The sequence below is a fragment of the Pristis pectinata genome, chromosome 1 (assembly GCF_009764475.1).
Source record: "Pristis pectinata isolate sPriPec2 chromosome 1, sPriPec2.1.pri, whole genome shotgun sequence".
In the NCBI taxonomy this organism is placed as follows: Eukaryota; Metazoa; Chordata; class Chondrichthyes; order Rhinopristiformes; family Pristidae; genus Pristis; species Pristis pectinata.
In genome coordinates, this window is record NC_067405.1 from 32,971,965 (window position 1) to 32,988,541 (window position 16,577).

The 16,577-nt window shown below is 41.8% G+C and overlaps 2 protein-coding genes across 8 annotated transcripts in view; one reads left to right on the plus strand and one right to left on the minus strand.

The window, feature by feature from the left end:
* The window catches only part of cep70 (centrosomal protein 70), a 35,038-nt gene extending 21,004 nt beyond the window's left edge, over window positions 1–14,034 (minus strand). Inside the window, exons 1-7 of one of the 4 annotated variants that reach the window (XM_052030008.1) lie at window positions 13,912–14,034; window positions 13,682–13,822; window positions 11,096–11,224; window positions 10,831–10,856; window positions 8,745–8,841; window positions 4,586–4,709; window positions 700–880 (exon numbers count right to left, since the gene is read on the minus strand). In XM_052030008.1, coding sequence (XP_051885968.1) covers window positions 700–880; window positions 4,586–4,709; window positions 8,745–8,841; window positions 10,831–10,856; window positions 11,096–11,126 — 459 coding nt within the window. In that variant the 5' untranslated portion in view covers window positions 11,127–11,224; window positions 13,682–13,822; window positions 13,912–14,034. The other 3 variants (XM_052030015.1, XM_052030024.1, XM_052030033.1) reach the window with 3 other exon arrangements.
* A 128-nt stretch (window positions 14,035–14,162) lies between these two features.
* The window catches only part of faima (Fas apoptotic inhibitory molecule a), a 48,620-nt gene continuing 46,205 nt past the window's right edge, over window positions 14,163–16,577 (plus strand). For 3 of the 4 annotated variants that reach the window (XM_052029281.1, XM_052029264.1, XM_052029289.1), the window contains exon 1: window positions 14,163–14,397. In XM_052029281.1, the coding sequence (XP_051885241.1) occupies window positions 14,392–14,397 (6 nt within the window). In that variant the 5' untranslated portion in view covers window positions 14,163–14,391. Of the gene's footprint in view, window positions 14,424–16,577 lie in introns of all 4 variants that reach the window. The other variant, XM_052029272.1, reaches the window with a different exon arrangement.

Sequence of the window (16,577 nt, forward strand, 5' to 3'; positions counted from 1 at the left end):
CTTGGCTAAAAAGCACAGCTAGCTCTGCAGCAAAAGTCTTCTGCCATATACCTGGAGTGTTTTTGGGGCTAGTAGCTTTTGCCATTAATTGAAGGTTGAGATCAGTTACCCATTCATTAAGCCTGGCTGCAGATGATGAAAGAAGATAATGTGCTTACAGCCTCCACCTTTTTCAACCAGTTGTTTAAGTGGCCCCCAACTTGACTGGAAAGTAGCAGGACTGGAACAATTGAGGGCCCAATGCGAACTACTGGATTTTATCTTTGAATGTGCCAGCAGATCATATGGCTAGAAAAAGTTAACATTTTAGATCTATGGCTCTTCAGAATTTTTGACAAATTATCAATAAACACATTCCTTTTTTTTCCCCCCCAAAGTGCTGCCCCAGCTCTTTAGTTTCCCCAGCATATTTGTCCTGATTTCCACCTGACAGTTTTGGTTTCTTAAAGCACAGCTGACCACCACCTCTAGGCGTTGCGAAGGTAAAAATAGCTGTGTTGGCTTGTTAAAAGGCGAGCTGTTTTTTGATTTTACTATTTCCATGAAGTAACATAAACAACTTATTGTTTTCTAAAATTATCACAGGACCATGAAAGGTGTCATCAGTAAATTTGTGTACCACGGAACTCCATGATCCAAGACAAGGACAGCATAAAACATTTTTAAATTAAAAGTTACCACTTTGCATCAACTTATTACCTGCATATCTTGATTATCCTGCTTCAGTTGTTCAATTTGACTTTGGTGTTCCCAGCACTTCACAAATTTGTCACTCTGTACCTCATGAATCTCCGATTTAATGGGGTCGAGGACTTGCTCCAGGTCTGACGTACACTGTTTTTTCAGAAAAGCTCTGCTCTGCCACCGACTTAGGTCATTCCTGCAAAGGTAATTATTTGTTTCAAAAGTACAATAAATAATATTAAGCAGCAACATCCACATGTTTAATTTATGAAGACTTATGAAGAAATGACATTACCACTGAGCTACATTATGCAGGCCACATCATCCTGCATGTATCTAACAAAATCTAGTGGAGCCAATCTTGCCATTTTACTTGGTTTAAAGGGCTATACAAGTATTTCTCATATCACATTGGATGTTGTGAACAAGCTGGCATACAAATTTGGTCAAAAAAAAGGAAATTCAAGTCCAACACAACAAACACTAAGGCAGGACATCTTGGCTTTACACGAATTTAAATATTTATGGAATAATCAGAAATAATTTAAAAATAGCACATGGAAAGTATTTGACAAAAAGCAAAATGTTTTGTGTCTCTGATTAGACCTTAATATCAATTAGATAGCAAAGATTAATTTTGTAAACTGAAACATTGCACTTGAATCCCAGGGGGACCAACATACTGGCTGGGAGGTTTGCTAAGGCTACTGGGGAGAGTTTAAACTAGAATTGTTGGGGGGGGGGGGGGGGGGTGGGATCCGTATTAGAGAGACTGGGGAGGAGGGGTTTGGCTCTCGAGTGGAGGAGGCTAGGAGTGGGTGCCGTGGGCAGGTGATAGAGAAGGGACGTGTTCAGACAGGCTTGAGATGTGTCTATTTTAACGCAAGGAGTGTTGTGAACAAGGTGGATAAGCTTAGAGCTTGGATCAATACTTGGAGCTATGATGTGGTGGTCATTACAGAGACTTGGATGACTCTGGGGCTGGAATGGTTGATTCAAGTGCCGGGTTTTAGATGTTTAAGGAACGACAGGGAGGGAGGCAAGAGAGGTGGGGGAGTGGCACCATTGATCAAAGATAATGTCACGGCTGCGGAAAAGGTGGACATTGTGGAGGGATTGTCTACGGAGTCTGTGTGTGTGGAGGTTAGAAACAGGAAGGGGTCGATAATGGAACTGGGTGTTGTTTTTATAGGCTGCCCAATAGTGACAGGGTTATTGAGGAGCAGATAGGGAAGCAGATCCTGAAAAGGTGTGAGAATAATAGAGTTGTTGTGATGGGGGATTTTAATTTCCCAAACATCGATTGGCATCTCCAGACAGTGAGGGGTTTAGATGGGGTGGAGTTTGTTAGGTGTGTTCAGGAAGGGTTCTTGACACAGTATGTAGATAGACCTACAAGAGGAGAGGCTGTGCTTGATTTGATATTGGGAAATGAACCTGGTCAGGTGTCAGATCTCTCAGTGGGTGAACATTTTGGTGATAGTGATCATAGTTCTATCTCCTTTACATTAGCGCTAGAGAGGGATAGGAACAGACAGGCTAGAAAGGTGTTTACTTGGAGTAAGGGGAATTATGAGGCTCTCAGGCAGGAAATTGGAAGATTAAATTGGGAACAGATGTTCTCTGGGAAAAGTACGGAAGATATGTGGCAAATATTCAGGGGATATTTATGTGGAGCTCTGAACAGACATGTTCCGATGAGACAGGGGAGTTGTGATAGGATACAGGAACCGTGGCGTACAAAGGCTATAATAAATCTAGTCAAAAGGAAAAGAGAAGCATACAAAAGGTACAGAGGGCTGGGTAATGTTAGAGATCTGGAGGAGTACAAGGCTAAGCGGAAGGAACTTAAGAAAGAGATTAGGAGAGCCAGAAGGGGACATGAGAAGGCCTTGGCGGGCAGGATCAAGGAAAACCCCAAAGCGTTGTACAAGTATGTGAAGAGTAAGAGGATGAAATGCGAAAGGATAGGGCCTATCAAGTGCAGCAGTGGGAAAGTGTGTATGGATCCGGAAGAAATAGCAGAGGTACTTAATGAATACTTTACATCAGTATTCACCACGGAAAAAGATCTGGGTGATTGTAGTGGGGACTTGCAGTGGCCTGAAAAGCTTGAGCATGTAGATATTAGGAAAGAGGTGGTGCTGAAACTTTTGGAAAGCATTAAGTTAGATAAGTCACCTGGACCGGATGAGATGTACCCCAGGTTGCTGTGGGAGGTGAGGGAGGAGATTGCAGAACCTCTGATGATGATCTTTGTGTCGTCCATGGAGACGGGAGAGGTTCCGGAAGATTGGAGGGTTGCGGATGTCGTTCCCTTATTCAAGAAGGGGAGTAGGGATAGCCCAGGAAATTATAGACCGGTGAGTCTTACCTCAGTGGTTGGTAAGCTGATGGAGAAGATCCTGAGAGGCAGGATTTATGAACATTTGGAGAGGTATAATATGATTAGGAATAGTCAGCATGGCTTCGTTAAGGGCAGGTCCTGCCTTATGAGCCCGATTGAATTTTTTGAGGATGTGACTAAGCACATCAATGAAGGGAGAGCAGTAGATGTAATGTATATGTATTTCAGCAAGGCATTTGATAAGGTACCCCATGCGAGGCTTATGGAGAAGGTGAGGAGACATGGGATCCAAAGGGACATTGCAGTGTGGACCCAGAACTGGCTGGCCCACAGAAGGCAAAGAGTGGTTGCTGAGGGATCGTATTCTGAGTGGAGGTCGGTGACCAGTGGTGTACCTCAGGGATCTGTACTGGGACCCTTACTATTTGTGATTTTTATAAATGACCTCAATGAGGAAGTGGAGGGGTTGGTTAGTAAGTTTGTGGATGACACGAAGGTTGGGGGTGTTGTGGATAGTTTGGAGGGCTGTCAGAGGTTACAGAGGGATATAGATAGGATGCAGAGTTGGGCTGAGAAGTGGCAGATGCAGTTCAACCCAGATAAGTGTGAAGTGGTTCATTTTGGTAGGTCAAATATGTTGGCGGAATATAGTCTTAATGGTAGGACTCTTGGCAGTGTGGAGGATCAGAGGGATCTTGGCGTCCAAGTCCATAGGACGCTCAAAGCAGCTGCACAGGTTGACTCTGTGGTTAAGAAGGCATATGGTGTATTGTCCTTCATCAATCGGGGAATTGAGTTTAGGAGCCGGGAGGTATTGTTGCAGCTATATAGGTCCCTGGTCAGACCCCACTTGGAGTACTGTGCTCAGTTCTGGCCTCCTCACTACAGGAAAGATGTGGAAGCCATAGAGAGGGTGCAGAGGAGATTTACAAGGATACTGGCTGGGATGCGGAGCATGCCTTATGAAAGCAGGTTGAGGGAACTCGGCCTTTTCTCCTTGGAGAGACGGAGGATGAGGGGGGACCTGATAGAGGTGTATAAGATGATGAGAGGTATTGATAGGGTAGATAGTCAGAGGCTTTTCCCCAGGGCTGAATTGGTGGCCACAAGAGGACATAGGTTTAAGGTGCTGGGGAGTAGATATAGAGGAGATGTCAGGGGTAAGTTTTTTTACTCAGAGAGTGGTGAGTGTGTGGAATGGGCTGCCAGAAGATGGTGGTGGAGGCTGATACGATAGGGTCTTTCAAGAGACTGTTAGATAGGTATATGGAGCTGAGTAAAATAGAGGGCTATGGGTAAGCCTAGTAATTTCTAGGGTAGGGACATGTTCGGCACAGCTTTGTGGGCCAAAAGGCCTGAATTGTGCTGTAATTGTTCTATGTTCTATTAATACATCTTGTACTCACAGACTAGTCAACTCTACGTTCATACTGTCACACTTCGGTATTATAGATAGGTAACTTCATAAGGCTATTAGAAAAACAGTCTTTAGTAATTGCACAATACACCACATTAACGAATAGGTTTGGTGAAAGAGTCAAGCAGCCTCCTTACTTCAATTCCTTATTACACTGGACAAGATCCCAGATCAATGCCTGACGTCGCTCAGTATCATTTATAAGAGACTTCACTACCTCTCTGATTTCCACAGCTGACTCTTTATCTAGAAGGATCACATCTACAATAGTTTAAAAAGATATAATTAGTAATAAAGGAAAACATTTTTTGGAAAAATTGATCAATACCTACGTTTCATCATTATTAGTTTATGTGTTAAATATTGGGAGATTACCAGCAGGCTAAAAATTGGTAACCGAGGGTACCACTGTTAATCAAAAATTTTAATGTAATGTTCTCTATATGTTCCAATTAATACTGAAGAAAATGGTTTAGGCCTACAAGATCAAAATACATTTATGTAGAATCATCACCATTTGCCACTGGTAATCCCATTGTTCAAAAATAAATAGGATCCTGAGTCTGAAAAGAATACTTGTAATGATTTCAGTACGTGTTGAACAAAATAACAACAAGTAATTCTGTAGTACTGTTCTTTTTAGAAAAAGCTTCCGAAAGTCTCCCATTGCCTTAGCAAGTGGACCTGAAGCAAACACGCTCTATAAAATTGAGTTTTTGATCATGAACTTCCGGTCTCTTGGAGATCTTTATTAGATTTTACTAGAGACTTTAAAACAGTTGATTTTTCAGCAATTTTCGAATGTTCAAGATCAAAAATGCAGAGGTTCCAAAAGGCCCCTTATACCCTAGGCAAATACTCCAAGTAAAACCCCAGCAAAATTAGTTAAAATACATACAACTAAAGGTCAAAATATAACCAGATAGGTGAGGACTTGAAGAATTGCACACTTAAAGCAAAATAACTATGCGCAAGTATTTAAGCATTTACAGGTCTCAAAGGCATATCCAAAGGCCTAGACTAAGTACACCATCCAGACTGAAGCTGACTTCTGATACCATACAAAGGGAATAGCTTTTCTATTAAAATAATCACCCTTCCTGTACAATATTTCTGCTCTATAGTAATTCAATTTCCAACTTAACCAGCAACCACAACCCTTCTAAAGGAATTAACAAAATAGGCCATCCAGGCCAAATCAAGGTTCCGTACAAGTTCTAAACAAGGTTCCATACATTTAGCCTAAATTTCTCAGCTTTTAATTTCTAACTCTCTAGAAATAAACCTGAATGCTTAATTTGCTTTTTTTAAAATAAAAATGGCTTTGTAATCATCTCCCCATTTTCAATATGTGTGCACCTATGCACCTCGATTCCTTTGCTCCTCATCCATTCAGTTACAGATTTTGCAGATTGTACAGCCCCTATATTCTTCCTAGCACATCCATTTATTTTGAAACTCATTTGCCAATTAAACTTATTCTGAACATTTATTCTTGTCTTGTATTTTCTGCCATTCTTCCCAAATATGAAAACTGCTTCTCATTTCCAAATCATTGAAGTAAGCTGAGCTACAGTACTCCTGGCATCTAATCCAATGAAAGACAACTGCCCACTTTTCTTTACACTTCGCTATCCTTATTCCCTATTTACACCAATCTTGCCATCCATATCCTGCCTCCACCTGCGCTGACCTTATATCAATTCTTATTGATGGCTTTCAGAAAATACAAGCATGTTACCCTTATCGCTATTTGTTTACTTCTCCAAATTCAAAAATGTTGATCAATTACTTTTCCTTTTGAAATCCATGCTGAGAATTAGATTTTAAACTTCTAGATGTTTTTCCATTACTACTTTGAATGAACTTTCATCTTTCCTCCTATTGGCATTAAGCTAAATGCTCTGCAATTCCCTGGACTTGCTCCATCTTCCTTCTTAAATACAAGAACACAAGTTGTCTATCAGTCTTCCAATACTAATTCTTATCCTTATGAAATTTTAAATATAGTATTCCTTATCCAACATAGCTCAACAATCTTCAGAAATCTATTATAAAGTTTCTGTCTTGCCTCATCTTTTGCCTTCTATCTTGTTTCACCTTGTCTTGCCCTGCCTTATCCTGCTCCTTCTGTGCCAGTGATTTACCTTGGTCTCCATTCCCCATCTACTTTTACTATTATCTCCCCATTTTCTACTTTAAATAACCAACATAATGCAGACCTTGATAGTTTCCTTGTTAAGTAAGGAGCCATAGTAACTACTCAATCTTTCCACTTTTTGCCATCAGAAGCAAGTTCCAAATATCCCACCACTCAAAACCTTTCTGATTTCACATCATTGGATCAGCTGTTTTCAAGATTGTTCACCTTGTTCAGTATGCTTCACTAGAGGTAATAGTTTCTCTGTGTCCATTCTACTAAATCCTTTAATCATTTCAAAAGCTTTTATTTGATAACACTTCAACTATATAAAGCACAAGCCACTTTCTTCTTAATCAAGTTTGCCTTATTAAGCTTCAGAATAATTTGAAAGTCTACAAGGTTAATACATTTTCCTGAAATTTGATGTTCAAAATTAAAGGCAGTACACCAAATGAAACCTGACTAAGGCCATACAAAACCAATGCATTCCTTTCTCTCTTTTGACTTCTAATACCCTGAATATTAAACATTTAAAATGAATTAACTGAAAGCTTTATGTGGAAAATAATGAAAATCATTCAACCTTACGAGAAAGGTTGAGCGAGCTAGGGCTTTTCTCTTTGGAGCGATGCAGGACGAGAGGTAACTTGATAGAGATGTATAAGATTATGAGGGGCATAGACAGAGTGGAGAGCCAGCACCTTTTACCCAGTGTGGCAATGGCCAATACCAGAGGACATCAGTTTAAGGTCAGAGGAGGAAAGTTTAGGGAAGATGTCAGAGGTCGGTTTTTTTCTACACGGAGAGTGGTAGGTGCCTGGAACGCACTGCCGGGGGTGGTGGTAGATACAGATACAATAAGGAAATTTAAAAGACTCTTAGACTGGCACATGGATGCAAGAAAAATGGACGGTTATCAGCTGTGTCAGAGGGAAGGGTTAGATTGATCATGGAGTAGATGTTTATATTGGTTGGTACAACATCGTGGGCCAAAGGGCCCGTACTGTGCTGTACTGTACAATGTTTTGTTCTATGTTTTATTCTAACTTACACTGATCTAAAAAAAAAGCAGAAATTGTTTTACAGCTGAAACCAGCTTGCAAATTTCTTACTACAGGTCTCCAGGGAAATAGAATATAAATGCCATAACAAAAGCATCAGCTTAACTTTCACATATCAACAAATTATTGTCATTCTTGAGATCACTCATAGAAACCACAAATGAACTACAGAACATACAAGCCTCAAACATAATGCCATTCAGCAACCTCACCACTGACCAAGGATATTGCCACAACTTCTCCTGCCTTCCTCAGCCATTCGAGCTTAGGTATACCACTATTTTAAGTAGGCCTAGTCAATAACTATATCCAATGACCGAATCCAAAATAAGTGGGTCAAAAATAATTCCACCTATTATAGCTATAAACCGTTCTGGCTAGGAAGTATTAAGTTCACACTTTAAGTCATTGCTCCAGGTGGCAAAATTGAGCTTGCATTTCTGAGTAGGAATAATAATTGTCCAAATCTTCATTGAGCATATGAACATCTTCAATTGTGCAATAGCCTTAAACAAATAAAGTACATTAGTTTTCACTGCTAGCCTAGTCGCACATTAAAATCGTTTGGAATTATTTTGAAAATAATTTGAGGACTCATTTCACACATTCATGCAAAACTACATTGCTCAAACTAGCAAATGCACAGATGATTTAATGGAAGCAGAGAAGTGGTCGATGTTTCAGGTTGACATCCTGCATTGGTCCTGATGCAGGGTCTCGAACCAAAAGATCGACCATCTCTCTGTCTCTGCAGATGTTGTCTGACCCGTTGAGTTCCTCCAGTAGTTTTTTTCCTCCAGATTCCAGATTCTGCAGTCTCATGTCTCCACAAATGATTTAATAGTGTGCCCTCACGATATTTAACACCAAAAAGCAGTCTCAACATCATATTATTTTGTGAAAGCTCAGAGAGTTTTCAAAGAAAAGCAGACATCCATTTAATTCTACCTTAGTCCACCGTGACTTCATGATGGACCTCATTAACAATATTTCTGCAAGACTGATGTGAACAAAACAGCTTTCCAAATATTGAAATGCAAATACAGCCTAAATGTTAAAGAAATCAAGCTTTCTGGATTTCAGTTTTTCTACCATTTTGTTTGCTCATTAGTGGATCCACAAGCTGGATTGGTTTGAATCCATGGCGCTGAAGAAGGCCATTTAAGATCTGCCATTCCGTTTGTTCATCCTAGAGAATAAAATGGAATGTTTCTGCATTAGATTTTTTTTTAAACTGGAAGATGGTGGATTTCTTTCCATGCCTAGTTTGAATGTTAAAATAGTATATTCAATATTTATCATGCTTTGGAAAGTTAATCAAAGGTTAGTGTCAAAGGGATTCTTTGCCATTTCTTTAAGATTAAATAAACATTTTCACAAGTATTCATATTTTTTAAAAGTTTCCTTGACAACTGGAAAAGAAATGGAGTGCAAAATTAAGCAGAAAAGGGGATGAGCAGCAAATATCAGTTTGATAATAAAAAAGGGAATACACAAAAATCAGAGGGAAAGTGAGATGGGGTGCAAAGAGACAGGATGCAGATAGCTATAAAAAGAACCCTGAAGTCTTCCACATGCATATAAGTAGCAACAATGACGTAGCCAGAATTGTAAAACAGAAGACAACTATTTCTAACAGTGCAACATCAGTGATTCAGATCTCTGGAAAAATGTAGTTAGTTTATATCAGATCTATTGTTCCACACCTAAACTTAACTGCACCAGATGCAAAAGGTTATCTTGCCCACCCACAGCATCAAGTGGCAAAGAACAAGCAAAACCCGACATTCAACCAACACACTGGAGAAACGCCCTTGCAAAACCCAGTCAAACCTGTTTCTAAAGTGCCTCTGATATTAAAAATTAACTAAAAGAAACATTAAAGGTAGCAATGTTAACTAAAATCATTAGTTGGGGAGGGGGGGGAAGAGCGGGGTAGGAAGGGAGGGAGGAAGGCGGGAGAGAGGGGACAAGGAATGAACGAACCAGGAAGTCATGGAGAGAGTGGTCCCTGTGGAAAGCAGAAAGGGGCGTGGAGTGGAAGATGTGGCTGGAGGTGGGATCACATTGTAGCTGGCAGATGCTTTGAAGAATGATGTGCTGGATGTGAGCGAAAGGTGAGGACCAGGGGAACTCTATCCCTGTTCTGTCTGGGGGGGAGATGGGGTAAGAGTAGAAGTGTGGGAAATACAGGAGGTGCGGGTGAGGCTCCATCAACCACGGTGGAGAGAAAGCCTCATTTTTGAAAACTGAGGACATCGCAGATGTCCTGGAGTGGGCAGCCTCATCTCGACAATAAATCCGGCAGAGATGGAGAAACTGAGAGAACCAAATGGCTTCCTACAAGAGACGGGGTGGGAGGTGTAGTCTAGGTAGCTGTGCGAGTCAGTGGGTTTATAGTAAATGTCGGTGGATAGTCTGTCTCCTGAGATGGTGTTGGAGAGATCAGGAAAGGGGAGAGAGGTGGCAGAAGTGGACCAAGTGAATTGCAGGACAGGGTGGAAGTTGTTAGCAAAGCTGATGAGATTGACAAGTTCCTCATGACTAAGTAATAACATATAACAAAACGAATAATTAAAATCCAGGTCAGGATGTTTACTAAGTTGACAAAATATTTGAGAGCTCGGAGGTAATAGCAGAGCATCAGCCAAACTCCAAATGGAAAAAAGATGTACTTTATAAACATCTGAAATTATGAAGAAACAAATTAAAATAATTACTCAGAATTGTATTAAATTTGCGAAGGATCTCAGTCCCTTTGCCTTGAAGCATAAAAACCTTTTACCATGAAGATATCAGCAATATTTACGTAAAAAATGATAGTTCAACACCAGTTCCATGCTTGATTTTTGTCCATAAGTCGGAAAATACACAAAAATCACTTGATATGGTAACAGTACCTCTCCAGTGTTGTAATGAATGTCATCAAAAGGACACAAGACTGATAAGAAAGAACAATTACCAAAACTGGAGGAGAAGAGGAAACTAGTTCTGCCATTCATAGGAATGAAAGTTTGCATGTACATCTGAATTTTGAATTTAATAATATTGTGGGAGCTTGCTTCTAAATACAGATGTTGATAAGTCGGACATCTGTAACCCGGAAAGAGCTTGTAAGTGATTCCTTGCCATCTGAACACAAGCCAATTCTAATCATCATTGCTTAGACATAACTCACCTGTCCTAAAGCACCTTTATCCTCCCCTGCAGTAAGAAAAAATGACAGATGCATCAATATCTCCTCTTACTCAAAAAGCAAAGTTGACAATTAGTTTTAGTTGATATAATTTAAGACAAGACCTTACCAAAAAACGTGTTTATTACTTAGCCAGATTATTTTTATCCAGTGTGGAGTCACATGAATTACTTAGACTCCTGAAACTCCTTTTAAGTAAAACTTTAAGGTATATAGTTTGAATGTAAATCAAAAGCTAAAATTATACCAGACAGAAAGTGTTTACTGGTGGAGCTCATCTTATCATCATGGCTTTGAGTTGTGTTTTCTATTTCCCAAAAGAACAAATAGGTGACCAACAATCAGCTGTTTTTTCTGCCTTCCAACATTTCCTTTTCTGGCAAAAACAAAATATGCATGACAATTAAGAATGGTACACAATATGTACAGCACTCAGTGGCCAAGAATAGCAACATTCATTATTAATAAATATCCTCTGACTTTTGAGAATTAAAACCAAAATTTGACAGTGCCACCAAGGATAATACTTAGGACAGGTGGAATTAGAATTTTAAGGGAATTTTGTAAAAGAAGACATTGAGGAGAAGAGCCAGAGATTTGGGAGGGGAATTCCTGAGCTAGAACAGAGACACAAATGGGCGGGGAGGGGGAAGTGGGATGGGGGACAGATTAAACACTGACATCTTTTACAAGCCCACTGACTCCCATTACCTTGACTACACCTCTTCCCACCCTGTCACTTGCAAGGATGCTATCCCCTTCTACCAGTTCCTCTAACACATCTGTTCCCATGATGAAGCTTTCCATTCCAGGACATCAGAGATGTCCTCTTTTTTCAGTAAGTGGGGTTTTCCTTCCACCACCATCAATGCAGCTTTCACCCAAATCTCCACCATTTCCCATATGTCTGACCTCACTCAATTCGCTCCCCTCTCCCCCACCAACACATCACATCAGGGATAGGGTTCCCCTTGTCCTCACGTATCACTCCACGAGCCTCCGCATCCGATACATCATTCTCTGCAACTTCCAACGGGATCCCACCACCAGACACATCCTCCCCTCCCTCCTCCTCCTCCCCCACCCCGCAGGGCTTGCTCCCTCCACAACTCCCTTGTCCACTCGTCCCTCTCCACTGATGACCCTCCCGGAACTCACTCCTGCAACTGTACTAAGTGTTACACTTGTCCCTACACCTCCTCCCTCACCACCATTTAGGACCTTAGACAGTCCTTCCAGGTGGGGCACAGCTTGACCTGTGAATTCGAGGGCATCATTTATTGCATCCAGTTTAGCCTCTTCGACATTGGTGAGACTGATGCAGATTGGGTGACTGCTTCGTCAAGCGCCTTTGCTCCATCCGCTGCAACAGCCAGAATCTCCCAGAGGCCAGCCACTTCAATTCCACTTCCCATACGGACAGGTGTATCCAGAGCCTCCTCTACTACCACGTTGAGGTCAGACGCAGGTTGGAGGAACAACACCTCATATTCCACCTTGGTAGTCTCCAACCTGATGGCCTCAACATCAATTTCCCTAACTTCCAGTAACATCCTCCCCTCTTTGTTTTCCCTCATTCCTGTTTGCCCCTCAGTCCTAGTCCTTCTCCTTCCCCTCCCCTGCCCTCATGACCTGCCCATCTATTCCCCACCTCCTTCCCTTTATTCCACGATTTACTGTCCTCTCCTGCTGGATTCCTTCTTCTTCAACCCATTGCCTCTTCTACCTATCACCTCTCAGCTTCTTACATCGCTCCCTTTCACCACCCCTCCCCCACCCACCTACTTTCCCACTCTCACCTATCACCTGCCAGCCTGTGCTCCTCCCCTCCCCCAACCTTCTTATTCTGGCTTCTGCCCTCTTCTTTTCCAGTTCTGATGAAGGATCTCGACCCAAAATGTCGGCAGTTTATTTTCCCCTATAGATGCTGCCTGACCTGCCGAGTTCCTCCAGCATTTTGTGTGTGTTGCTCCTGAGCTAAAATGCTAGGTAGATGAGGGCAGGACTTCCATGACTCATGAAAATTAGGGTTGCACAAAAGAAGCGAGCTCCTGTGGGGCAAGAGGTTGGTGAGAAAGAAACCCCTGTTCATCTTCTACAGACGAGGTAGCCCACCAAACCAGGAAAAGTGGAATCATGGCATCATACAGCACGGAAACAGGGCAGGCATGGTAGTGTAGTGGTTAGTGTTAATGCTATTACAGCGCCAGTGACCTGGGTTCAATTCCGGCTGCTGTCTGTAAGGAGTTTGTACGTCCTCCCCGTGTCTGCGTGGGTTTCCTCCGAGTGCTCTGGTTTCCTCCCACATTCCAAAGACGTATGGGTTAGGAAGTTGTGGGCATGCTACGTTGGCGCCGGAAGCGTGGCAACACTTGCGGGCTACCCCCACAATACTCTACGCAAAAGATGCATTCCACTGTGTGTTTCGATGGACATGTGACTTCTGCCCACAAAAGTCAGTGCTAAACATACGTACCCACTTACACTAATCCCATTTTAACCTCTTCTCCTCCTCTCCATATCCATTGTCTCCATGACCCACCACTCAATAACACAGCTGGGGCATTTTACCGTGGCCCATGAACCTGACAACCCATGGCCAACCTACACAGCTAGGGCATTTTACCGTGGCCCATGAACCTGACAACCCACGGCCAACCTACACAGCTGGGGCATTTTACCGTGGCCCAGGAACCTGACAACCCACGGCCAACCTACACAGTCACATGGAGATCATGCAAACTCCACACAGTCAGTCAACCGGGGTCACAGGAGCTGGGCGGCGCCAACATATATGTGGAACTCGATAATGTTCGTACAACGCTGTGCTTACCCGGTCAGGGCTGCAGCACCACCCGCTTCACTGCGCTCTCAGCGACTGAAGAGCCACCAACCATCGCCAATGGCCCAAACCCAACTGCGCAGTCGCCAGTCGCGGTCACACTGCGGGGAAGGAGGGGGAAGCGACCACCAACTGACAGGTAAGAAAGACGCGACTGTAATGGCGTCGGCAGAAATTTAAAAGCTAAAGTCCACAATATCAGTGCAAGCCGTATTTATTACCTCTAATGCTGTCGATGGGCAGTGTTCAGTGCAGTTTCTTTAACACCCCCGCTCACCTCACTTCATCCCCTCCCTCAGTTCCCACCCTTTGTTTTGCTCCCGTTGCTAACGTCCCATTCGAGCATCGACGCGCTCTCCTGCAATAGCAGCCGTCCTGTAAATACAAATGAGCCAATCACATCGATCCGTTGGGGAGGGGGGGTGGGTGATGCGTCTGTGCTCTCGCGAGGTTTCACTTGCGGGATTTTGCTCCTCGGCCATTCCCGTTCACTCGGCTCGGCGCGGCCCGGGAGAAAAAGGGAGGAGGGGTGGGGGGCGAAGATGTCGGTTTGTGTGTTCCTGCCGCAGGGTGGATGGCAGATCTGATCGGATGCAAGTCTGCGCCGGATCCCATGGCTCTCGCTTTTATTTTGATGGCTTTTTAATCGCGGAGGAGCTGGTGGCTGGAAGTTGCCATAGTTACCAAGCGGTGCTCGTCAGATGCTGGTAACTTGAAGCGGCGGTGCGCGAAGGTAGTAAACATGGGCGGGCGGCTCAGTCTCACTGACAGATGGTGCACCTGGGTTAAACCTGGCTCTACATTTGTATGCATTCCTCATCACTCGATAACATTCTTATTCACGGCAGCGCTCGGGTTGATTTCTATCCGCAATGTGATTATAGTGGATGTTTTCCTTCCAAAATCTGTCTCTCAAATCACATCCTGGAAAGTGGTTTTCTGGTCATTGCAGTTTATGGGAGTTCTGTGCAATTTTGACTGCGTCGTTTCCCACATCACAACAATGTTTTACACTTCTGAGTACTTTAACTGAGATTTGAGATCTCAGGAAGGAAAATAAAGACGCTATATAAATGAAGGTCTCTCTCATAGCATTCTGATGTTATTAACAGAACTTGTTTCATTTTACACACCAAGCCATTACATTGTGGTTTCATTATATTTAGATTTTTATTGACTGTTTGTAAATACATATTTGATTCATTGCCGTGATTTCTGTGGAGCAGGTTGACTAAAAAAATTTCCGTCATTTTTTTTAAAAAAGCTAACGAACAGATGCAGCAACCAGTTAGGATAGCAAGAGGGTATGTCGAATTTTATTATGAGAGCATCTGAGTGCAGCCGAAATATGTTTCACTGCAATAAAACAGGGCCTTGGCGGGACCATAGCTGAAATATTGGGTATAGTTTTGGTTTCTTTATTTTAAGAAAAGTATGTACTTGCCTCAGAATGATTACAAGGAACATTCACCAGACTGGATCCTGGGGTGGTAGGTTTTCTGTATGAGGAGAGAATGAGTGGAGTACGAATGGAGTTCAGAAGAATAAGAGATGATCTCATTGAAACATAAAATTCTTACAGAGCTCGACTGGGTGAATATAGAGCAGATGTTTTTCCCTGGCTGAGTAGTCTGGAACCAGGGACACAGTCTCAGAATAGGGGGTAGGCAATTTAGGACTGAGATGAGGAGAAATGTCTATGCTTTGGAATTCTCTACTGCTTAGTTTACAAATCTTGATGAAACTGCTTAACCTTGTCAGTAAAGGCTATCTTTTCTTAAAACCTTGTGGTACTGCAATATGTAAGTTTAAGCAAATATTTTGATTTCAATATCCAGGTGAAAGAGCTAGGTTCTTAAGATTGCGCAATAGACTATAAGTGTTGTTTCAAGTAACATTTTGATTTCAATATCCAGGTGAAAGAGCTAGGTTCTTAAGATTGTGCAATAGACTATGTGTTGTTTCAAGTAATATGTTACTATTCTTTCTTGTCTTCATGTACAGTAATGAAAAATTAAGGACATTTTTGCCATACTTTAGACCTTTTTTATGAAATACATACAGTTTGTAAACTATTTGCCATAGTCATGACTGTCAGATTACCTGTATAATAACCACAATGACACAAGTAATAAATCATTAGTTGTGAAGCACTTCAGGGCATTTTGAAGCTGTGCAAATGCAACATAAATGCAAGCAATTTTTCAAATTTATGTTTTGTTCATTCAAGTTTAGGATGAGTAATCCGAGTATTATTACTAACTGTTCACTGTTAATAATAATTTGGCAACACTTCATTGGATTAGTAGGAATCACAGCTCTTTGTCTACACTGCCACATGTCATGAATGAGATGTATCATTTATCTTTTAGAACCTTTTGATTTATTTACGAATTTGAGATGTAATCGGAATTTTGTTCTGCACAATTTGACTATGTATTTGGCAATGGATACAGATTTTAAAGTAATTTCAGAAATAAACTGTATGTCTCAGTTTGTGACTTTAGTTGAAGGAAACTAGAATCTAAGTACCAGAAACCTAGGTATCAAAAGGGCAATGACATTTTAAGTATGTAATTGCTTTAAGACAAGTGTGATTTTCTGACTGGGAGAAATATGAAGTGAGGTCCTCCAGGGGTCCATAATAGAACAAAGGGGAAGCTTAAAAGAAGTATTCCAAACTAAAAAGAATTTTTAATGGAGCAAGTGGAGGAAAACTGTCAAATGGATTGTTAACCAGAAGTCATAGATTAAAAAAATAACAAAAGTATAGAGGAAAAGTGTTGTTTTTACATGAGAATTGTTAAAATCTGGATCATACAATTCAAAAAGTTGGTGGAATCAGACAATGCGGAGGCTTTCAAAAGACAGTTGGATATCCAAGGAA